Below are 25,073 nucleotides of genomic sequence, written 5' to 3'. Positions count from 1 at the left end.
AATAATTTTACAGTGATTACCTGTATTTTCATGTATAAAATGTCAATATCAGTTGATAAAAATAGAAAGTGTTGACTTTTTTATTACTGATAATTACAATTCATTGTGTATATGTAGTCTGCTTCCTTAAAACCCCCCTAATTACATAACAATACTTTTTATTTGTATTTTGCATATGATTTCAAGAAAAGACTTTCATCAGTATTTTATGTTGAATGTAATGAATGAAGACAGAAATCTATGGCAACAATTATTAATCAATAATAGGAACAAATCATATATTTGAATTCATTGATGCTTTCAAGGACATTTAAAAAAAACAAAATTTGCAAGGGGAGATGGTGGAGGTGAAAAGAAAAGAAAAGTTTTTTGGAGAAAAAAATATGGTTACTAAGTTTGTGTGGGGAGGTGGGGTTGGGGATTTCCATTTTAGCTCCCTTTGGGCAGTCCGTTCCAAGTTTAAAAGTCTAGTAAGGTAGCCACTTATTTTTATTCATTTTAAACCTAAGATTCAATGGTTGCCTATCTTAGATGTTCAGATGACTTTGGTACCCGGTTATACAGTATATTCATTACATTTATTGAATAAATAATATATTCGTAATTTCTTTTTTTTATTTGATCTGCAGTTTGCATTTTTATAAATTTTTTGGATGGTCACTAAATATTTTAGTTATTAAGTTGTTAATTAATTTTATCATTTCAGGGCAACAAGAACAAATAATTGGTTAACAGATATATGGCTGAATCTAGCATACTTATCTAGTCGCAAGCCTATAGCAGGTAAAGACAAATAATTTAAATGTTTGTTGCTATTTGATTGGATAAAATTATTTGTTGCACAGTTGTCAAATCTAGACAAATTCCACTCTTCACATAAACCACAAGCTCTACATCCCAGGCCAGTATAAATGGTGTTGGGCTAGTAAAATTGTCATGAAAAGTGGTGTCACAAGCAATATTGGTTTTAGAAATTACATGAACAGGATTGTATGGTCAAATAGTTTTTCTTTCACTAAGACTGAATCGATATGCTATCTTGTTATACATGTTTTAAAAGTCTTATAATTTTTTTCTCATGACAAGTGATGAGCAGCTGGCAATATTGGGAGCTAGAACTGCAGCTGCTTACCTTCTAGAGCACCTCATTTCAAAACATGCATTTATATGAATCTGTGTTACACACACTTACATTTTCTTTATTATTTTTATGGCCCCCGCAACAAAGTTGTCGGGGGCATATAGTTTTACCCTTGTTCATAATTCCGAAATTCCGTCATTCCGTCATTCCGCAACAAACCATTATACTGGTTTTTTTTCTAAACGGCTTTAGATATTGGACTGATTTTTGGTATGTGAGTTAACCATGATGAGTTACAGATCAAGTTTGTGTTTCATTCCACTTCACTAGTTTTTGTCGAAATTACAGTTAGATAATTGTTGAAAATCACAGTTATACAAACTTTTTTCCAAAACGCTTTCAGATATTGCACTGATTTTTGGTATGTGAGTTAACCATGATAAGTTACAGATCAAGATTGGGTTTCGTTCTGCTTCACTAATTTTTTTCGAAATTATGGGCTTTGGACTTGTTGAAAATCTCAGTTATATGGGTTTTTTTAAGGCCTTAAGATTTTGAGCAGATTTCGTATATGTGAGACTACCATCTTGTTTGTGTCCACATGTGTTGTTGAAATTGCAGATTTAAAAAATTTTTGGAACAGGGCTGTTCATGTCGTTTTGACACATCTAGTTTTTTTTATTTTTTGAATTCACATATTTCATCTCTTCAAATAAGTTTCACATACATGACATAGGTCTTTAAAGTCCTTAGAAATAATTGAAATGTTTAAAACAGGAAATGTGATATTATTGAATGAATGAAATAAGGTAGAACCGCATTTGAATGACACTTACCCAAAAGATATCTTAAAGTCAAGTAAAGTTACAAGGAACTGACACTTATCCAAAAGATATCTTGAAGTCAGGTAAAGTTACAAGGAACTGACACTTACCCAAAAGATATCTTAAAGTCAAGTACAGTTCCAAGAAACTGACACTTACCCAAAAGAAATCTTAAAGTCAAGTAAAGTTACAAGGAACTGACACTTATCCAAAAGTTATCTTGAAGTCAGGTAAAGTTACAAGGAACTGACACTTACCCAAAAGATATCTTAAAGTCAAGTAAAGTTCCAAGGAACTGACACTTACCCAAAAGATATCTGAAAGTCAAGTAAAGTTACAAGGAACTGACACATACCCAAAAGATATCTTAAAGTCAAGTAAAGTTACAAGGAACAAGACACTTACCCAAAAGATATCTTAAAGTCAAGTAAAGTTACAAGGAACAAGACACTTACCCAAAAGATATCTTAAAGTCAAGTAAAGTTACAAGGAGCAAGTGTCTATAATATATGTGGAATTTTACTAAAGCATGTAAAGGTTCTGCTTCCAGGAAAATTTCTGAATTATATGACTTTAAATTGTTGAAACAGAATATAATCTTTGCAACTAAATGTAAATATGTGTTAAATTGTTTCCCCGGATCGTAAAATGATCTTTTGTTCTTGTTACATCACTAACCTAAAACTGACTGTTTTAACTTATAACCATGGTAACATTCTAATTTAAATAAAATAGCATTTCAGTAAGGGATCAGATTGCCAGGTATGCAGCTAACTTTATTAGATTTATTATAATAGCATATAGTAAGAGAAAATCAATCGCTATTAAATAGGATATCTGATTTGGTCGCTGCAACATTGACATATCTACAATGCAAATATAAATATAAAAAAACAAAAACCAATTGTATTCATATCTCCATAGGAAAAGTAAAGGATAAAGAGGAGAGGAATTAGCTGCAACGGAAACAATGAAAAACCGTAACTTGGATCTCTCTTTCAAAGTCCTTGCAACGTAAATTAAATTGGGAAATTTATTGTTAGCTAGGTTAATGAAAGGTGAAAATTGTTAAGTAAAATGTGAGTAAACTTTGATAGGTGAAAAATCTTAATTAAAATCTCTATTCCAAAGTCCATGCAACGTAAATTAAATTGCGAAATTTATTGTTACGTTAATGACAATTAGAAATAGTTAAGTAAAAATGTGAGTAAACATTGATAGGTAAACAAACACGAGTTTCTGATAATAAACTAAAGGTAGATCATTGTCATTGATCTCTTTGGCTATATCACTGTACTCAATCCCATAGGATAGATAGTATGTATGTCAATGTCTTTCCCTAGTTCATGAACTTTGGCCTGGAATTATCGGTCTGATAATTCGAACATTTGTACTTGAATTTAATCTGCTTTAATTTTTAATCTAAATACATTAAGTTAAATGTCTATTATCTTTTTATTAAACAAAGAAATCTTTTCTCACTTTGAAATACTGTGTGACTTTAAACTCTTTAGTATTGTATACATTAAAGGTAAAATTCCTAAGACATAATAGATAGAATAAATTGGTCAGCGTTAAGATTTTGTGTTTAGGTCCTTTTCTTAGATACTTCTAAGCAATAAGCCATCTAAAATATCCTCATGGACAGTTTGTAAGGTTTACATGTATTGGAAGGGTTCGTCTTACTTGGCCTCATTTTCACGGTGCATTAGTTAGTGTTAGATATCTATATAGCCTGTGTAACTTGTTTAATAAAAGACCTGAAGAGATTTCATGTGGTCTTGTTAGGTAGAATAAGAACATCTTGCTTTGCATAATAGCAAGTCTGATATTTTATTAAAGTTGAAAAGTTCATTATCAGTAGATTCTTCACATCAGGGGTCATACATATCATTAATGTAAATATAAACAAATAATGGTCAATAGTCATATGACAGGAAAACATCAAACATTAACACAGGATTTTAGATTAAAAAAGTTTATTCACTTATTGGTCTATGTCACAATGCAAAGTCTGATATGTTGACTTCAGATACCCCTAACTTATCACTGACGTCATACAGTCTGACCCAGCATTGACTTCTTAATCAAAATATTATTATTATAAATTATGTGGGTCTGAAGTCCTTTTCTTGATTTATCTTAACAAATATCTCAAACTGAAACAATTGAATATCAGTTACATATATATCTAACGTCTTATGTCCTCTTTTGTTAGCTTATAAAACAAGCAAAAAACTATTGTTTTAATCACCAAAACCAAGCAAATACAGTCCAAAAACTTAATTGATCAGTAATTTTAAAACTCATATGATTGGCAAATATTTATTGCCTTCATGGCAAAATATAAGAATTTTGAATTCGTTCATTGCACTCAACTGCAGAAAAATTACATAATGTGACTCACAGCCAATATTTTGCAATAACAGCGTGCAAAAATTTATAATTGATACTTGTCATATTTTTCTGAATACTATTACGACTCTACTAGGATAGAATTTTTATGTATGAGATTCCATCAATGGCATCATTAAATGGATTTGTTATACCTTCACCACTCAGTTGCTGGACATACACTGTTATAATTCTCTATTAATCCATTGTTCTTTTCATTTTTCATAAATCTTACACTCTATACTACATGTATAATTTTAATATTTAATGTAATTAAAAACAATATTTATATTTCAGTTAATGTGAACTGTTATGCCACAGACAGACTTAACATACCAAGTACAAAACAGAAGGCAAGAGGAGCTACCCTAATACACTGGATTCTCAGGTAACAGTATAATATTATAGGCCACTGTCATTTACTAGTAGACAAAGGGCAATTGAAATAAAGCCCTTTTAGAAAAGGAATTAATTGACTTTTCTGGCTAGGTAATGTAGGATATATTGTACCAGATACTTTCATTATCTACACCAAAACAGAAATAACAAGGAATTGATAACTAATTGTTGATATACACGTAATGATTTTCTATTCTTTGACTTAATTATTATAGATTCCATGAACAATTACAAGATGAAACATTGAAACCACAATACATGCAGGACATGATCCCAATGTGTATGGAAAGTTATAAGTAAGTCTTAGATGGAATATTTTGTTTATTAAACTTTCACCTATTGCAATCTTATATATTTTGTGTAGGTTCAAATTATGACTTGAATGGAGAGTTGTCTCATTGGCATTCATACCACATCTCCTTATATCTAATATGAATAAAAAGATGTCGGGTATATGTCATTTAGACAGCTACCCCAAAACATAAAAAACTCAATACATTTAGAGGTCATCAAATAGTTTTCAACAACAAAAAATTGCTGAAACTATTTCAATCACTGAATTAAAGGTGATAACTCTCTGATTTAGGGCACTGGTATATATTACATATGGAATACGAATACGAATTTGTTTATTATAGTGACATGGTGTATATATACAGTACATGTATAATAATAATATTTATCTATACAATGTTTGTACACCCGGCCCATTGGAGCTATAAGTCACTTATAAAATATAAATCTTAAAATCATTTCATAAATACGTAAAGATGAATATTCCATATTGACTCACCAACAACCACAAGATTTCATTATGAAATATTAAAATAGGAAGATGTGGTATGATTGTCTACCAGAGACCAAATGACATTGAATCTTTCAACAATGAGAAAGACTCATACCATGAAGTCAGCATAAAAATCCGCAAAATTACATGTAAAACAATTCAAACAAAAAAATTAACAGCTTGATTAAGGTGGTACCTAACACTACAGGGAGATAACTCTGAAAAATCAGCAAAACGTTTTAATTACGTTGTGTTGTTAAGGGAATATTAAGCTTTTCAATGATCAAAATAAGTGTTTGTCAAACTGCTATATAACCAGTGTAATTTAAACGATTGGTTCAAATTTTTTAAAAGATTTATATTTTTGTCAAAGGGTCAAAGTAAATACTTTGTCAAAATTTTAAGAAAATTAAACGAGCCAAACTAATTTTAGTTAAGGTGTTGGGTACCACCTTAATGCACAAAACAATAAACCTAAAACAAATATGATATATTGTAACAAGCAGCAACCATCAAATGAAAGGCACATGCAGAATTACAAATGTGTATATTTTTTTACTAAATACATTGTGACTCCTCACGTTATAAAAGATATAATCTTTTTGTGTATTTTTTCAGAACACAATTCAGTACAGTTAGAGTTCCATGTCCTGGGATAGACAGATTGGATACGTACAAAGATTCTAATTACATTATAATTACAAGGTGAGAATCAGCTTTATTTACACAATGAATTGCTACACGTTCAGATTAACTTATACTTGAATAACCATGATTTATTCTTATTAACAATGGACACAAATGGAAGGTTAATTATTTCTATATCATGATATACAGAATATAAAATAATGCAATTAAAATTTAAAAATTTATACTTGTATATATTTTAAACCTTCAATATGTGCCATATTCTAATTAATAAAATTTATAAAATTTATACTTGTTTATTTTTATACCTTCAACATGTGCCATATTTTAATTAATAAAATTTATAAAATTTATACTTGTTTATTTTTATACCTTCAATATTTGCCATATTTTAATTATATTTTATACTGTAGGAGAGGATTATATTATAAGTTAGAAGTGAAGGCACCTGACAATGATGGAAAAGACAGATTATTGACAGTATCTGAAATATATTCAATATTAGAGAAAATATTTGAAGAAACAGAAGGTAAACTTTATATTCCATTATGATTGAAAATGGTATTAAGTTATTTTTTTCTCCATTTAAGCATATATTTTAGTGAAGATTTTTTTAAACAATTAATGTATTTATATCATTTTTGAAATCTTAGTTCCATAAACTTTATTTTATATAATATTCCACAGTATATTTCAGCTTTGCTTACATTGTTTTATGATATAGACAATTCCTTCAATTTCTGATAAGGGAGACAACTTTTTGAATTACAATAATAGGGTATACATCTGTCTCAACATTAGAGGCTAAGTGATGCAAGGTATAATAATGATTTATTTTCCTGTTTTTTTCTTTCATATTTCTGCACTCTTTAAATGCCATTTTCCCGTAACATGCAAAAACAATGAAATAACTTTTATCGAAGGTTCAAAAATCTTTGATATCTGATTACAGTACCATGGATTTTTGGTTCTGGAAACCTTAAAAACTATTGTGATGAAGTTGATTACAGTATTAATTACATTTTATAGTAAGTTTTAAATGCCAACAACTCAGAGAAATAATTTAATTTCAATTTATTGATTACAGCTTCGGAAGAATGCCACCAGGTGTCTATATTTACCACACAGGATAGAAACACATGGGCACAGGTAAATACTAAAATAATTCTAGGTTTTACTCATCCTCCCTTTTTTAAAAAATTGCTTATGTTTGTTAGATGCATACCTTTAATTTTACAATAGTTCTAAACTTGAAAAATAAGAACAACAATGCTAGGTGTATGTACATTGTAAGTTCCATGTTATTTTTAACTATATATTTCATATAACCTGTTTAAACCTTATTTTGTTTGAGGTCTTTAATATCCATTTGCAAATTACCGATTTGATTCTGTTATTACACACTTTTGTACCAAATTACTTCCCTTTGTCAATCGTAGACTGGTTCCATACCGGACAAAGTTGGCTTTTGCCAATGCAAAGTATGATGAATTGAAAGTGTTGTTTTGGCAGTTAACATAATTTTTCAAAAAAAAAAATTTCTAATGTCAAAAGTATTTAGATTAACAACAAATTAATGTAATTAAAAGATTTGAAAACCTTAAATATTACTCACATTACGCACTGGTAAATTTGCTTGTTCTGCTAGCTCTCCATTATAAATGAAAATTAATGTCCCTCATAAGGGAGACAACTGAAAGAGGGATCTCTAATTACAGGGTCAATTACTGGAATTGGCAAATAGCCTATTACACCCTTATTTTAGTTTTAATTTTCTTGTGAAATGAAATACTGTAATATAATCAATATATCATATCTTTTTTTTTCATGGTTATTGTTCTTGTAAAATTGAAAAGGGAGAAAGGAGATATCTGTATTTTTATTAAATTTAGTTCTTAAGTCAAGTTTTCATCTTTTATTTCAGAATCGTGTAAAATTAATGGAAAATCCTACAAATAAAGAAAGTTTACATACAGTAGAAGCTGCAATAACTGTGTTCTCTTTTGATGACGAAAAACCATCAGTAAGTATAAATAGAAATAATATGGGGTTTTCCCCTTCACATTTATATTAACTTGAGGCCTACGTATCTGCTCAAAAGCTTTGCTAGAGAACCTTCTGTTGGTTGAGAGTTAGAAGAGCAAGAGTAAAGACTAATAAGTCTACAGTTATAAAAATGTGGTCTGGTAGGGTAACAAGTTTTCCTGCGGCCTGTGTTTACATATTAAATCCAACTCATCTTGTTTGGATAGTACAAAGCAGACTATCTAAGTACTGTATTAAAATGAAATCATCCTAAATATGCATCTAATATTTGCTGCTTCTCTGTCAGTGCCAAGCATCTGACATTCAGGAACAAGACGGGTTGGCTCGTAGTTAGAATAATGTTTCCAGGTAGGGTAACATGTCTTCCTGCGGACACTTACCTTATGAGCTAGTATCTTTAAGAAAATTATACTCAGCATGTCAGTCTTAAAGTACAAAGCAGGCTTTCTTAATATTAAATCAACATGTTGTCATCTGAATATTTATGTAATAATTGATGCTGGGTGTTAAACAGCTATCATTTGTATACCTTAGGATGCTATATCCATGACTGATATAGATGAGTGATTTTAGAAGGATTGTGATACAGAGTTTTGAACTGTGTCAGACTTGTTAACCAACAGTAAATATATATAAATATAGGAAATGTATTTGTAATTTGGAAGTTCTTTTAATGTTTTATTACTCGATTTATTTCACTTGTCTGGGCGGAGTTTAACCGGTTTGCTCACAATAAACCAGTCCATCTATAGATAAGTGTTTAAGGATAAACTCATCAAATGAAGTGTCCAGTCATTGTTTTGTAAATTCTTTTGATGACACTGACTGGTAATTAGAAATCAGTAATAATTATAACGGCAATCATCCTTATCACACACATCTTCAAATAGACTGTCCCTATGCAAATTAAAACGTAAACTCAGCCCGATCAGGTGAAATAACATTGGTAATACATGTACTTCCTTCGAGCAAAAATTGAAATCGGCATAGATGCACTTTAGATATAAACATTGGAGGTAGAAATGAAATATTAGAAATTTTTATACTTTTTAAAAGAGGACGCATAATTGTACATGTATGCCTCAGTGCTTTAATGGTTTGGGCTTGCCTTGAGTGATTAAAGATCAGGATCAATCCCCAGCTGAGTCAAAACAGACCCAATAGAATTAGTATATTTTGTCTTTCTGCCAAGTACTTTGGATTAAAAAGTAAAACCGATTGGTTCGGAGTTAGAATAAGGTGTCAAGTTGTAGTGACTTATTGTCCTTCATACTTGTACATTTTGAACATGGCATTTTAAAAATGTGGTTCATTATGTTCATATCAAATTAACATGTTATCATCCAGACTATAAAATTGAGAATGGAAATGGGGAATGTGTCAAAGAGACAACAACCCGACCAAATAAAAAACAACAGCAGAGGGTCACCAACAGGTCTTCAATGTAGCGAGAAATTCCCGCACCCGGAGGCGTCCTTCAGCTGGCCCCTAAACAAATATATACTAGTCCAGTGATAATGAACGCCATACTAATTTCCAAATTGTACACAAGAAACTAAAATTAAAATAATACAAGACTAACAAAGGCCAGTCAACAACTTTCAATCAATTAATTAATCGTGCAGGTGTTTAAATATTTTATTTTTGAATATTTTGTGAATTTGTGGAAGAAAGGTTTATGTTGTATATGGAGAGACAAAATAATTTCAGCTGTATACTGAAAAATAATTTTGAAGCAATATAGAGATATTTATAAAGTATATATTTGCTTTTTCAATTTCAGTCCATTGATGAAAATGGTTTATTTACTTTATGTGGAAATGGAACAAACAGGTAAGTTAAATTAACAAAGTTATTATTAAAAACGTTTACTTATTATCATCACTTTATTATTGTCATAAATATATAGAAAGATGTGGTATAAGTGCCAATGAGACAACTCTCCATCCAAGACAAATTTATAAAACCATTATAGGTCAAGGTATGATCTTCAACTTGGAGCCTTGGCTCACATGTAACAACAAGCTATAAAGGGCTCAAAAAAAAATTACTAGTGTAAAACCATTAAAAAGGGAAAGCCAACAGTCTAATCTATATAAAAAATGAGAAATGAGAAACACTTATGAACCAAATTTAACAAACAACATCTACTGAACATCAGATTCTTGACTTATGACAGGTGCAAACAATTGTGTTGTTTTTAAAACAAGAATATGTGGGGGAATATGTCAATGAGACAGCAACTAAACAAAACAAAAATACAGAAAGGGTTCAATGTATACAGGGTTGTTTTTATGATTTTACACTTTCTATTTATAGATGTGCACAAGACAGTTATCAATTTAAATAAAACTTTTTATAGCTACTTTATTTAAAATATTTTGTTTATACAAATATTTCTGTATGTTTTATCAAATTGTATTCATTGAATTGAGTTCGTCATAGTAGGATTTTCAAACTTGATTCTGTATTTTGATTTTTACAGATGGAATGATAAATCGTTGACATTTGCTATATTTTCTAATGGAGTTGTTGGTGTAAATGCTGAACATACAGCTGGGGATGCAACCGTAAGTCTCTTTTTTTTTGCCCCACCTACGATAGTAGAGGGGCATTATGTTTTCTGGTCTGTGCCTCCCTATGTCCGTTTGTCTGTTCGTCCGTCTGTCCCGCTTCAGGTTAAAGTTTTTGGTTGAGGTAGTTTTTGATGAAGTTGAAGTCCAATCAACTTGAAACTTAGTACAAGTGTTAACTATGATATGATTTTTGTAATTTAAATGCCAAATTAGAGATCTGACCCCATTTTCACAGTCCACTAAACATAGGAAATGGTAGCGTGTTTGGGCATCCATGTACTAGGGACACATTCTTGTTTTAATAAGCTTCAGTCATAAAAAGGGCTTATACCGAGGTACCAGTACATTTTAGTTTTAAGGAATGAATGCAAATAAAAGTTTCCATGCCATTCTTATACCTTGGGGAAGAGGGGAGAGACCTTGTAATATCTTTGATTTTAGATTCTCAACCTTATAATAAATCACAAAGCTGGAAATAGTCAACTTTTCCAGAAATTAATCCAAAGAACACATTACATAGTAAGTGTCCACCTCAAGGCTTGTGGATAAGAAGAAAATTTCAATGTGCTATATAATACTTTTAAACTAGTGTTTGTGAGTTTTGTTAAATCACTTTTCATTTCAACTGCTAAAATATGAAAAATAAAATGTTTTTGAGGTAGCTGCAACAATATTATTTTTACTTTCCTTATGCTACTATTGCATGAAATGTAAATTATTATCAGGTAGGGGAGATAACTCATTTGTTTTTTTTTTTCAATTTTAATTATCAAACTCAATACTATTTGTGCTTTAAAGTCATTGCTTTTAACATCATTATTTTTCATAAAATGATGAGATGACTTTATTTTGCATGTCAGCTCTTTAAATTCTAAATAACAATTAAATAAATACCATTTGTGCAATTGATTCTATAATGTATAATACATAAAATTTAAAAAATGAAATAAAAACAGATCTGAATACAGACAGGTTTTTGAAAAAGATATATACTTAAAATTTGATTTCTTGAAAGGAAAGTGTTGCCTTTAGACTTTTCAAATGGAATATTTGGAAAGAAAAGAGTATTTTAGACTTTTTTTTTTTTTTCTTTTTTTTTTTTACAAATATAGGGTTTGCTTCCTGTTAATGTAAATGATGAAGAATTCAGAGTGGTTACAAAATATTGAGTTAAAAATTGAGACATGATGGTCTTGAATTACCACTTTTCCTTTGCTCATCTGTAAATGTTATGTATTGTAGTTACCCGGGAGAATGTGGGAATTTTTTATGCAAAGTGAGATGTATACAGCTGAAGGAAGCATCATCAGTGAACAAACCAGAAAGAAGAAACTTCCTGTCCCTCAAAAGTATATTTTTTTAAAATTATTAATCAATATTCTGATTGGCTGAAAGTGTTTTGCCTATCAGCTCATAGAAATAATTTTGTCATGTGATCGTGACGTCTTCAACATTTTTTTTATGATTTACTCCGGTTTAAAATGGAATTTAAAAGTAAATTATAAGGAATTATGTTAAATTGATAATATTCTGTATAAATATGTTAAGGCTTTTTTATACAATTCATTTGTTAATTATACTGTGAACTCATTTATTTTCATGGGTACCAATTTTTAAGGATTGAGTAAAATTTGCATTTACCTGGATTTTTAATTTCATGGTTTTGCCAAAGACCCAAAGTCTAAATAAATCTTTATAGAATATATGCAAGGCGTGGAACATTACTCATTATATTTAGCGTTTGTGGTTCCCATCCAACCATGAGAGGGGGTATGAGGGGGTCCTGATCCCGAAATCCCGGCTTAACAACACCAGATTCCGAAATCCCAGGCTACAAAACACGAAATCCTGAGGTCCCAAAATTGAAATAAAAGAATTCCCGGATCCCGAAAGGGTTAATCCCGAAATTCCGAGCTTAAAAACACCGGATCCCGGAGTCGGGATAAAGGTCCTATCCCCCCTCAACCATGTAATCCATGAAAATTGGTATCCAACAAATGATAAAAAAATCCACAGTATTCTTTGAAATATGTTGAGATTCGTTTGAAAAATTCCTTCACTTCTCTTCCATTTCGGTAGATATTTACACATGACAATGTTCAAATTAATATGTTAATTGATATTAAAGATAGTGGGTATAATAAAACAACAATATGTCTGTGTAAACATTATTTTGGTTATACTGTGTACCTAAAAAAACAAGTTCGCTATAAAAATGAAAAGTATATTAAATGAAGTCTTGAAAATAGTTGTTACACTGCATATTTGACATGATCAAACTGGTGTAAGCAAAACACTTTCTAATTTGAACAAAATTGTTAATACAAAAGTTGATTTGATAAGACAGATTTTACAGTAATATTAAAAAAGATTTTTTTTCTTTTCAGAATAAATTGGGATTTGAAATACATGGACTCAGAGCTAGAAACTGCAAAGGAACACTTCAGAAAATTGGTAAGAATTCATTTGTGTGATTTTCTTTTAAACTGTTGGGTTGGTTAAAATAGAATGAAAAAAATAGATGATTATCAAAGAAAAGTCACATTTCAAAGAAGTAGTACTTTGAAATCTCTCATCTTCCAAAGAAGAGTTGCAATAACAAAAGTTTCTTTACTGTACAAGTGGAAATAGTTCTTGTATGATGATTTTCACTTTCTAAATGGATCTCTACAAAATTGAGGAAAATAGAACTTCAAAAACATTGTATGAAAAATACAATCATATAATATTATGTTCATGTTATTATCCAGCTGTGCAAAATGAATTCAGTGTACCTTCCAATATTTTTGGACTAAATTGAAAGCGCCAAATTGGATAAAGAGGAATATACCAACAGAATAAACAGGAAATCATATGATTTTATATAAAATGAAGGTTTATTTTGTTTCAAGGATTTTTCTAAAATATTTAAATGTTTTTTTTTTTTTTTAGTAAATCATACTTCATTGATAATTTTGACATTTGTTAGTTGATACATCAGTTGATACATCAGATAACGGTACCTTATCCTGGCATTGATATGATATCTTGCTTATTTTATAGAGTCACAGTTTTGAACTTGTTGTATCGTCACCAGAATATGGGAAAGGATTTATCAAAAAGAAAAGAATGAGTCCTGATGGATATATACAGGTGAGGTCATTTTAAGTTGTACTAAACACCTTGACTAAAATCAACTTGGCTCGTTTGATTTTCAATAAATTTTGACAAAATGTTTACTTTAATCCTTTGACAAAAATATAAAAATTTCAAAAAAATTGAACCAGACACATTATAGGAATAAAAAATGGATATATATCAGTTTGACCAATACTAATTTTGATCCTTGAGAAGCTTCATATTTTCCTAACAATATAATGTGATTTAAATGTTCAGCTGATTTTACAGAGTTATCTCCCTGTAGTGGTATGTCCCACCTAAACAAAAATTGTCAGAATTTGGGTTCCATATAACCTGACAATTAACAAATGCATAATCAGTAATTGTTTTTGAAAAAAGAAAAAAATATTAAGGAGCATTTTCTTATCTTGAATTGGGTGTCATATTATATTTTACTAATTTGTGTGTGTTATAACACTGTCAGTTTAAGAATGTCTGATACTACAGAAAATTCTTTTGACAACATGAATAACAATATGATTTAATATGATGTGATAGTCATTATACCAGTATTAAGACTGCTTCATTAAAAAAGATAAAAAGAATAGCATACACCATAGATATAAGGAGGCATATTTTCACATCACCAAAGGCAGACAATGGTTATATATAGCATCATCATAATTGATAAACTTAGTAGTGAATCTTTGACTACTGTGGATTCATGATTATTCGTTGGATACCAATTTTCGTGTGTTTTGTGGGTAGAGGTGAACCACGAATTCAAATGTTCAACGAATAACATATGTCCATAGGCTCTGTATACAGTGATTGGCAAAACCACGAAAACAAATATAGGCGAAAATGCAAGTTTTCAGCAATCTACGAAAATTGATACCCACGAAAATAAATGAATCCACAGTATGTCCTTTTCATATTATCACTATATTTGACTTCACATATTGATATCAATTGACTATATTTCTAGATGGTACTGCAGTTAGCCTATTACAAGTTATATCAGAAAGTACCAAAAACATATGAATCTGCATCAACAAGGTAATATATATACAATAACCCTGTCTGTTGTCGATCAGACCCCTTTAAAAATAGTCCTAACCAAGTTTTATGTTGATCCTAAATCTGACAATGTTAGATAAGTATTTCAAACTTTCTTGTAAATAGATATTTTGAAGCTCCACCTACGATAGTAGAGGGCCATTATGTTTTCTGCTCCATGCGTCCGTCTGCTTAAGGTTAAGGTTTTAATCAAAGTAGTTTTTAATGAAGTTGAAGTCCAATCAACTTGAAACTTAGTACACATGTTCCCTATGATATGATCTTTCTAATTTTAATGACAAAATTAGAGTTTTTACCCCAATTTCTTGGTCCATTGAACATAGGAAATTGTAATGCGAGTGGGGCATCCGTGTACTACAGACACATTCTTGTTCAACTTGACATAGGTAAACAGATATATTAATATTCATTTGCATATTAAAGGTTGATATCTATCCAATGTCGCCCATATGTTGACACTGATCATAAGGCCAAATAAAAAAGTATGTGTGGTTCCAGTTACATCTGAAAAAAAGTTAGGGTAGGTAGGTATTGATTTTTTTTTATTTTATGGGTTTTTTTTGCATTGAGTCTATGGGAGCAACATTCTGACTATAACAGTGCTTAATGAAAAATGACGATAAAATCTTTAGGGTAGGCTATTTTAAAGCCGAAAAAGTAGGGACGGTAGGGTAACTGGAACCACACATATATTTTTATTTGGCCTAAGACTATAAAATTGGCACAAAAGAATAATCAGATCATCATAAATTGTAGGATATTTTCTGAAGGAAGAACAGAGACAATCCGTCCAGTTTCAGAATACTCAGCGCAGTTTGTGAAAAGTATGTTGAGCGAGTCAGCAACACGTGAACAAAAACTCATGCTTCTGAGAAAAGCTGTTCAATATCAAACTCAAATTAAAATGGATGCCTGCTGCGGATTAGGATGGGATCGCCATCTACTGGGATTATTTGCCTGCTGTCAGGAATTGAAGCGTACACCTCCTGCACTCTTTATGGACAAGGTATGCACACTGATTTTTGTGTAGTAATGACTTAGTAAAAAAAGCATGATTAAGGCATGCTGTTTCTGGGTGCAGTAACATCAACAAAGTAAATGTTAGTGATTAGGTTGGTTTTAGGAGAACAATTAGTTTAGGTCAATAATATTTTGTATGCAGTTGTATTAGGATTTTTATGCCCCACCTACGATAGTAGAGGGGCATTATGTTTTCTGGCCTGTGCCTCCGTTCGTCCGTCCGGTTAAAGTTTTTGGTCGAGGTAGTTTTTGATGAAGCTGAAGTCCAATCAACTTGAAACTTAATACACATGTTCCCCATGATATGATCTTTCTAATTTTAATGCCAAATTATAGTTTTGACCCCAATTTCATGGTCCACTGAACATAGAAAATGATAGTGCAAAGTTCAGGTTAAAGTTTTTGGTCAAGGTAGTTTTTGATGAAGTTAAAGTTACATCAACTTGAAACTTAGTACACATGTTCCCTATGATATGATCTTTCTAATTTTAATTCCAAATTAAAGTTTTGACCCCAATTTCACGGTCCACTGAACATAGAAAATGATAGTGGGAGTGGGGCATCCGTGTACTATGGACACATTCTTGTTACATCTCATTTCCAGAGACATTATTTAGCTTGACCCCTCAGGCATGGTCTATTGACTTTGAAAAGTTTGCATGTTTTATTTGTGTTGAGGTTAGTTCAAGGTGAAGTGGGAGGTCAATAATATTTGTATGCAGTTTTATAAGGATTGCCACAATTCATTGCCGTGATGATTTTTTGAAGCTTGACAGAAACCAAATTTCATATATTAGATATATAACTTTAAAACATTTGCATAGCCTCTGTTTACTGTTTGATTGTAATGAAGCATCGTCAAAACTTTTATTTTTCAGAATTTTTTTGCACCTGATGTTTTGAGTACATCCCAGACCCCAACCAATTACACAAACAAATGGACCATGGAAACATCCTGCATGGGAGGTGGATTCTTTGCTACTAATTATGAAGGCTATGGTGTATCCTATATGATATATGGAGAAGATCTCAGTAAGTTGTTGTGTATCATTGTATGATAAATACTTATTATTAGGCAATACACAGTAAACATTTGGTTCTCAAGACAATAAAAGTCTAATGTTATACACAGACAGTTAACCAATTATAAATCATTTGAAAATTTAACATGATTCTTGCTGTTTTATGTGAGAATTATGGTCAGTTCATATGTTTTCATAGGTCATATGAATTTGTTCTATGCATGCTTTTTTAATGGAAATAGTGACTTCACAATGCATTCCTAATAGCACAAAAACCCATGAGAAGAGAATACTATTTTCAACAACAAGCAATTTTTAAAAAAATTCTGGAAAAAACAGTGAGAAAATTTACTAACATTTGAATGGTTACTTTTGTGAAGTTTATCAACAGAGCAACCTCTTAAAACAGGGTATAGGGAAACTTGTAACTGGTGTTAGATTTGATATTTAGTTTAGACTTCTATCATAATCAGTTGTTTGTCAATTTAAATTGTTTGCAAATATAACAAATTAACATTAAATACTTGACAGTATACAATAATTATTGCTAAAAGTTAAATTATCATACGTTTATTTAAAATTAGAAATTAGAAAATTGCATTGAATATTTTCCTAATTTTTTTTTTTAGTAAAATTCCATGTATCATGTAACACAAACTGTCCAACTACGTCAGCAGCCAAGATGTCTGATGCAATAAATGAAGCCATGAATGAGATGAGAGAGATTTGTTCGTAGAAGTTCACAAGAGACTAGTTCATACTGATATTGACAGAAACTTATCTGCATAATACAGACTTGCTATTTTGTTGTTCATATGTAACTTTCATATGTCTAATTTAATGATGGATTTTACATCTGAAATATGTTACATTTTTTGGCTCTGATGATCTGTGGACTTTTGTACTAATTCAAAACTTTCTCTGTCATGGGAGGAATTTTTTAACGGTTAAAAAATGTTTCATGTCACAGTGGATAATGATTCATTTCACAGTGGAAAAAGATTTCATGTCATAGTGAAAAATGATTGCATGTCAACAGTGGATAATGGTTTCATGTCACAGTGGAAAATATTGCATGTAACAGTTGAAAATATTGCATGCCACAGTTGATTTTTTTTCTTCGTGGATATTGTTGCATCAATCTGAGTAAAATCTTGCTTTTCATTTTCATTGTAGAAAAGTCTTTTAAGCCATCTGTCTATTTATAGGGATGAGAATTAATCTATAGAATGACAGTAGAAAGATGAAATGTTAATTGACTTCAGTACGCAGGAATGAATTGTTTTTATTAGTTTTAATATCTTTTACTAGATACAATATTCGGGTCATGTAATTTTGCATGTTTTTATGAAAATGTCTCTTGAAGCCAAAAAAAATGTCTAATGAGCAACAATGAAGCTAGAAATAAAATGGGCACAAAAATTGAAGTGTGAATATTAATATAACGGGTGGTTCGAAAATGTGAATAGTCTGAGCTGTTCCTTATTGTAAATGCTCCCTTTTTGTGATGTGTAATATACATACAAGGTGACCAGAAAATGTGTAATGCTGAAAGAAATGGCTTGTAATTTTAATGTATCAAAATTTAGAAGAATTGAGAGGTCATTGAGTGTTGATTGAACTTGAAATGAATAATTACGATAAGAAAATTGGTAAAGTACTTATTTTATAATTTTTCTTTTTGAGGAATATAATGAAATGGTGTTTTTATGTTTTTATTCAATATTTGTGGAAAGTCAAAAGTATAGTTGATGATTATAAACAGTTATATAGATGTTGTTTCAATCAAGTGTTTAGAAAACATTTATTTTTGCTACATGTATCTTGGCTTTTTAAAAATTTATAGAGCATATATTCATATAGTTCTAAAAGTGTTTTATGCCATTTTATGTATTTTAAGCCATATAAACAAGCATTTGAAACCTTTGTTTTCTTTTTGTTCAACCTTTCCAACAAGAAATCAAAATGTCTTGTAGATTATGTCGATATATTTTTTTAACTAAAAGAATATTTATTTTTGTTTAACTTTAATTGAATGATAAATGATGTACAGAAATAAATTATGAAAGTGAAAGTAGTGAAAGTGAAAGTAGGAAAAGTAGTTCTTGCAAATATCATGAAAGTTGGTTAGCATGGGTTTTCTTATATTTCTTAATTTATTTTTTTTATTAAATATATGAGTTATGTTTTCATAGTTACCAATGGCAATGATATTATTCATTTTTATTTAATTATTACTACATTATTTTTATGGTCATGGGTTTTTAGAAAACTATTTATAGTGTAAAGCTTTAGATTAGAATTACCTCTTCATGTAAATACCATATTGTTTCATCATTTTTTCACTCATCCATAAAGGAATTGTGTTTGCATACAAGTGAAGAATTAATTATATCACCCTGAAACATGAATCATTTTTTGATTTCAAAAATATAATTTGAACAAAATAATCTTCAATCCTTGTATGTTACATAACAGTAACATTGGTTGAAAAAGATATACTAATTTTAAATACAATGGTTTCTAGCTTGGAAGCAAGGTTTAGCACTAAAATATTTGAAGCAAAAACAGTGTAAATTGATACATTTCTAAGCAAATCTCTAGTTCAAAGGAGAAAGAATGATATTGGCAAGGTTAAGGAATCTCTAAGGGGTAGTTACAGTTTATGTTTAACCAGGATTTACATAGCATTTGAAGATAAAATCTACAAGAACAAAGTTATCAGGAGATTATGGGCATTGACAGCTTGAATTATCTCCCTTTGATGGTAAAGGGAGACTATTTATTAAGGGTACAGTTCACCTAAGGGAGTTAACTCTTAAAATAAAATGAATGTTTTAATCCCCTACTATTACTTAAGAGAAATTAAGCTTCTCAATGACCAAAATAAGTTTTTGTCAAACTGCTGTATATCTACTGATATTTTTCCTGTAAATTGTACCATGTGTGGTTCGAATTTCTTAATAATTTTTTTTTATCACCAGGTCAAAGTAAATATTTTCTCAACATTTTATGAAAATTAAACGAACCAAGTCTATTTTAGCCATATTTTTAGGAACCCCTTTAACATTTTGAATTTTGATAGTTTATCATCTTTTTAGGGAAAGGGAAAACATGCCATATTCTGCAATGAGGTGCAATTAACTTTTTTTTAAATGATATTTTATTTTTTTAATTGTTCTATGTATAAGATCATGAACTTCTTTAAGATGTGGCCCTTTTTGTGTTTCAAATCATTTTTTTTTTTTTTTTTTTTTTTTTCTTTTTCTTTTAATAATCAGTTTTGTTTAGATGTTGCACTTTTTGTGGCAAGGTTTGTGTTTTAATCATATGTCATTTTTTTATCTTTTCATTTGGTTGGTTTTACACAATCACTAGGTTATGATTATTTGTTGATTTTTTGTTATTAAATCATTATTATATCATTATTTATATATTTTATCATTTGAGCAACTATGAAATCCTCATTACAACTTTGTTTTCTTTGTAAACATAAAAAAATAGCAAAGTGAAATTTGTGTCTTAAAACTATCTGTATGTTTTAATGTATACAGTCTGTGTCTGCTTTTGAAGTAAATAAAAATGAATGTTTTTGTGTATAGTTGGCTTGTTTTTACACACAATACACAGGTTTATTTAGATATTATTTTTAATATTCTTAATGATAACACATATTATGTACTAGTCTATTTAAAGGAACAAGGTTTTATATGAAAAAGAGTGACAACAAAAAATTATTTGAATCTTGAATAGTTTTCAATTCTGAAAAAAATAATAAGAAATGTATGATGAAAACTTACCCAACATTAGGGGTTGAGCCATGTGCGCATGACAAAGGTTCAATTAATTTAACTGATATTGCATTAAGAAATAACTAACCCCTGGCTAACCCTCTTACATTGGGTTAGTTTTCATTATTCATTTCTTATCAATTTTTCAGGTTTCAAAATAATATCAGATTCAAATAATTCCTTGTTTTATGTTGATAGGTATTCAGAAGTATTTAAAGCCAAACAAAATGTGTGTGGTTATGTTTCCTACTAAAGGAGGAAACATAGCTAGGTTGAATTTTATTAACTTGGCTCAATTATAAGCGGAAACCTGCTATTTTGTAAAAATTCATCATCTTAAGTGCAAAGTATATAAGTACATAAAAAAGATTAGGAAGGGAAACTCTCAATTGTCAATTATGTATTTATAACTTCACATGTCTTACGTATAGTAGATATAGGACAATGAAAGATAAGGTCAGTTACTCGATTCATAAAGAAAACTTTGTAAATTGAACAGGCAATTTCTGTAGTATTATATAATGGGACCAAACACTTAATCGATAGTATTCATATATGAAAGTATGTATGAACTAGGTCTTAATTTAAAAGGATTAAGGCTGTCATACAATACAGGCCATTTTGTTCTATTCTTTATTTATGTCCTTTTTTTCTATTCTGTAAACCGAATTCAGAACCTCATGTATCTTGACAGGTACCCCCAGTCAACCACAGCATGATAAAATCTAAATACTATTTGTTGCATGTAACTCATAAAAAATACACAGTTTTTAAAAGTAAATTTAAGAGAAAGGGCATATCTACTTTGAAGACACATCAATTTGCTTTACCCCAGGTCTTCCCCTTTAAAAATTTATTTATAGTCTAACGATATGGCAGATTAAGTAAGGGGGGTTAAATATTAAATTAATTTTAAAATTGCAAGACATATGCACTTATTTTATATGAAATATTAGGTGTTGCATATACTACAGCAGTTTTGATGACAAATTAGTTGATCTGTGTTTGAAGCTAGGATTGCTCTGAAATGTTTAGTTTCCAAACATTATTTTTGTGTTCTTAATTTATTTAAAGCTAGTTGATATCGGGTTTCTTTTGAAAAGTGTTATATTTTTCAAGCTTTTTATGGTGATTATAAGACGCCAGTTTTATCAATGCAAATATTTATTTAATAAAATCTTGTGTGTTATAAATTATAGTTGTATTTATTCTTGAATACAGAGTGAAGAATTAACATGTTTCTTAACCCATTTCTTTACAGAACTATGAACCACATAAGATTCTCAGTAAATATTATAGTAAATTATGGCAACCGTTGTTAACTGATAGTAAATTAAGAAGAGAAAAATCAAGGTCTGTTGGTATTGACATAATTTCGATGATGGCAAGTCATCTAGGATACCAAATGAAAATAACACTTTATGATTTTGGTGCTTCTAAAGATCTTTTCTGGATTTACAGTCTTAAGAATGCCTTAACACAAAAAATTGGAAGTAAAGGATGTATAACTATTTCAAAACAATATAAGCTATATGACCAGGAGGTACATGATTAAGAGTAGCCAAACTCACTTTGTAAATTTTGCTTGAGGAATTAGAACCTTAGATTCTTAATAATTTCTAAATTCATCAATTCAGAATTTAAGAGGGATATGTTATTTGTCAAGTCAGTACAGAAGGACTTGAATACCGAGGATGATAACCCTGCAGGACTTAACTTTCAGTACAGAGGGACTTGAATACTGAGGATGATAACCCTGCGGGACTTAACTTTCAGTACAGAGGGACTCGAATACTGAGGATGATAACCCTGCGGGACTTAACTTTCAGTACAGAGGGACTCGAATACTGAGGATGATAACCCTGCGGGACTTAACTTTCAGTACAGAGGGACTTGAATACTGAGGATGATAACCCTGCGGGACTTAACTTTCAGTACAGAGGGACTTGAATACTGAGGATGATAACCCTGCGGGACTTAACTTTCAGTACAGAGGGTTTTGAATACCGAGGACAACCCTGCAGGACTTAACTTTCCACGAGCACCAGTAAGTACCCAGTGCAAGAAAATAAATTTAACTATAAATTTGGTGCCTCCAAAGCACTTTGCTTGGAATGAAATGATTTTTTTTTTATTTCAAGGATTGAAAAAAATTGTTCGCCAGACAAGCATATTGTCTTCTATATCATAGCCATCTTAAATACCTCTGTTTGTTAGTGCTCGAAATATAGTCCCGTAGGATCAACATTCTGCATTAATAATGTATAGTCGGATGTTCATTATACCAAATAATATGCATGTAAAATTGCCATACTTCAACATGTGTAGGAAGCAGTTTTATGCGCTTGTCGTACAAGTGAGAGGTTAAGCTAGCTATAAAATCATGTATAATCCACAATTTTCTAAATAAGGAAATGCATGTACTAAGTCCGGAATATGATAGTTGTTTTCCGTTCGTTTGATGTGTTTGAGCCTTCGATTTTGCCATTTGATAAAGGAATTTGTTTTGAATTTTCCTTGGAGTTCGGTATTTTTGTTATTTTCCGCCCGGTCAGTTGTAATAACATTGGTAAAACACCACTGTCATAATTTCATTGAATGCTTGAGCGTTCAAACACACATTCAACCCCACCGCATTCTTTATTTGCCTATCCCTAGACACGAGAGTGTACTGACGTGGTTGTCGTTGGATACCGTCTTTCCTATTTGTTTTTTTTTATTATTTTATTATTGTAATATAAATCGAGTCGTAGATTTTCTATTTTGAACTGTTTCTCAATTTTTCATACCAGGCCCGTGTGTGGATTTTTCTCATTATTGAAAACCGTACAATGAACTTATATTGTTCTCATCTGTGTTCACTGAACCTCAAGGGTAGTTGTGTAATTTGCATTTTACCACATCTCCTTTTTTCACATTTCTGGTTAGAAAGAAACCTCACCAAAGATACCAGTCTTTTAATTTAGTATGTTAGACTCGCGTTTCTTCAACAAATGACTCACCAATGATGCTCGAATCAAAACAGCTATAGGCCCAATCGAAAACCAAGTTTAAGATCATTGAAAAGTCGAAAATTCCGTGAGGTTGAGTCAAATACGGCGAATACAATCTGTGACTGGTAGTAGAAAAATCAAGTTTTTTTTAATAAATCAACAGCGAATTAGAAAAAAAGAACACATCAATCCTATTTCATGTAAACACAAAACCTCTTACTAGAGGACTGGTGACAAAACGGACACCAGTACTGGCATCTTCACATAGGTTGGGTTGTAATATGGTTCCTCAGACGCGCGTTTCGTCTACATTTGACTACATAAAATTAGGGGCAGGCAACTAGTCATGTTAAATTATTTCTATTAATATAAGCATTTGAGTTAATGTACATTAAAAGAAGATTGACTGATTGCGTAATGGTGCATGATTTTCACATGAACAGGATTCATGTGAGTATAAGCATGACTGTTTTCAAGTAGTTAACATAATGCATATGTAATGTAAATTATTTCAGTGGTGCAAGAACACAATAACTCTAGAGATCGGTGAATAAATTTGATTAATTTTACATCACTGCGTAACACATTTTGCAAACCTGCATATGATTCATGTGAGTATAAGGAATTTCAAATTTAAAGAAATTCGTAAAACTTAATATCCAATCAATTGCCTGCTCAAACATATGGAACCAAAATCGATGGTTATACACTACGGTAATCGAATGATCTAAGGTTCAAGCCAAATAAGTATTTGATTTGATTTTCAATTTACATACAATTTCTCTTTTCAAGTAAAGTACATTTAAAATATGCCATGCAAACATATCTTATAACATTTTTTTTGTTATTTTTTTACGAGAAATTTCTAGCTTCTGTTTCTGAACAGGTACTTATATGTTTGGATTTTATTGATATAGACGCTTAATTATATATCACAATGGATTTAAAATTATTAAGAAACTTAGATTCCAACACTCTCAGTTGACTTTAGGTATACTTGGCTATCTGTTTTGGTCTGTTTTGGTCATAAATTAAAGTTTTTCAATTATTTAAAAGTAATTATACATCCCTGGCTTTCAAAATTGTTGATTTTTAGCATTCCTGGTGATGACAAAAAACAGAAAAGCGCTTCGGATGCACCCACTTAGTAAATTTGCAATTCTATCGTTTCAATTTTAATGACAACAAAGACATCTTCTGTCATTGGTGAGTCTTTTGCAGAAAAAAAATGGTACCGTTTATGTTATTGTAAGCGAAACGCTTGCTTCCTACACAATTTTAACCCTGTAATCCAGGTATCTATAATGAGTCTA

General features: G+C 30.5%; 1 protein-coding gene across 1 annotated transcript in view; it reads left to right on the top strand.

The window, feature by feature from the left end:
- Positions 1-17,858, top strand: part of LOC143069016 (carnitine O-palmitoyltransferase 1, liver isoform-like) — a 36,594-nt gene extending 18,736 nt beyond the window's left edge. The window contains exons 4-19 of the mRNA XM_076243448.1: positions 707-783; positions 4,597-4,687; positions 4,914-4,994; positions 6,104-6,190; positions 6,547-6,662; positions 7,221-7,282; positions 8,058-8,156; positions 9,963-10,012; positions 10,665-10,749; positions 11,998-12,104; positions 13,143-13,209; positions 13,798-13,887; positions 14,843-14,913; positions 15,691-15,940; positions 16,833-16,986; positions 17,606-17,858. Of these exons, the coding sequence (XP_076099563.1) occupies positions 707-783; positions 4,597-4,687; positions 4,914-4,994; positions 6,104-6,190; positions 6,547-6,662; positions 7,221-7,282; positions 8,058-8,156; positions 9,963-10,012; positions 10,665-10,749; positions 11,998-12,104; positions 13,143-13,209; positions 13,798-13,887; positions 14,843-14,913; positions 15,691-15,940; positions 16,833-16,986; positions 17,606-17,712 (1,594 nt within the window). The 3' untranslated portion in view covers positions 17,713-17,858. The remainder of the gene's footprint in view (positions 1-706; positions 784-4,596; positions 4,688-4,913; positions 4,995-6,103; positions 6,191-6,546; positions 6,663-7,220; positions 7,283-8,057; positions 8,157-9,962; positions 10,013-10,664; positions 10,750-11,997; positions 12,105-13,142; positions 13,210-13,797; positions 13,888-14,842; positions 14,914-15,690; positions 15,941-16,832; positions 16,987-17,605) is intronic.
- The last annotated feature ends 7,215 nt before the right edge of the window (positions 17,859-25,073 follow it).

The sequence above is a fragment of the Mytilus galloprovincialis genome, chromosome 3 (assembly GCF_965363235.1).
Source record: "Mytilus galloprovincialis chromosome 3, xbMytGall1.hap1.1, whole genome shotgun sequence".
Lineage (NCBI taxonomy): Eukaryota > Metazoa > Mollusca > Bivalvia > Mytilida > Mytilidae > Mytilus > Mytilus galloprovincialis.
Note: the sequence above shows the minus strand (reverse complement) of the source record. Positions and strands in the feature narration are given on the sequence as shown.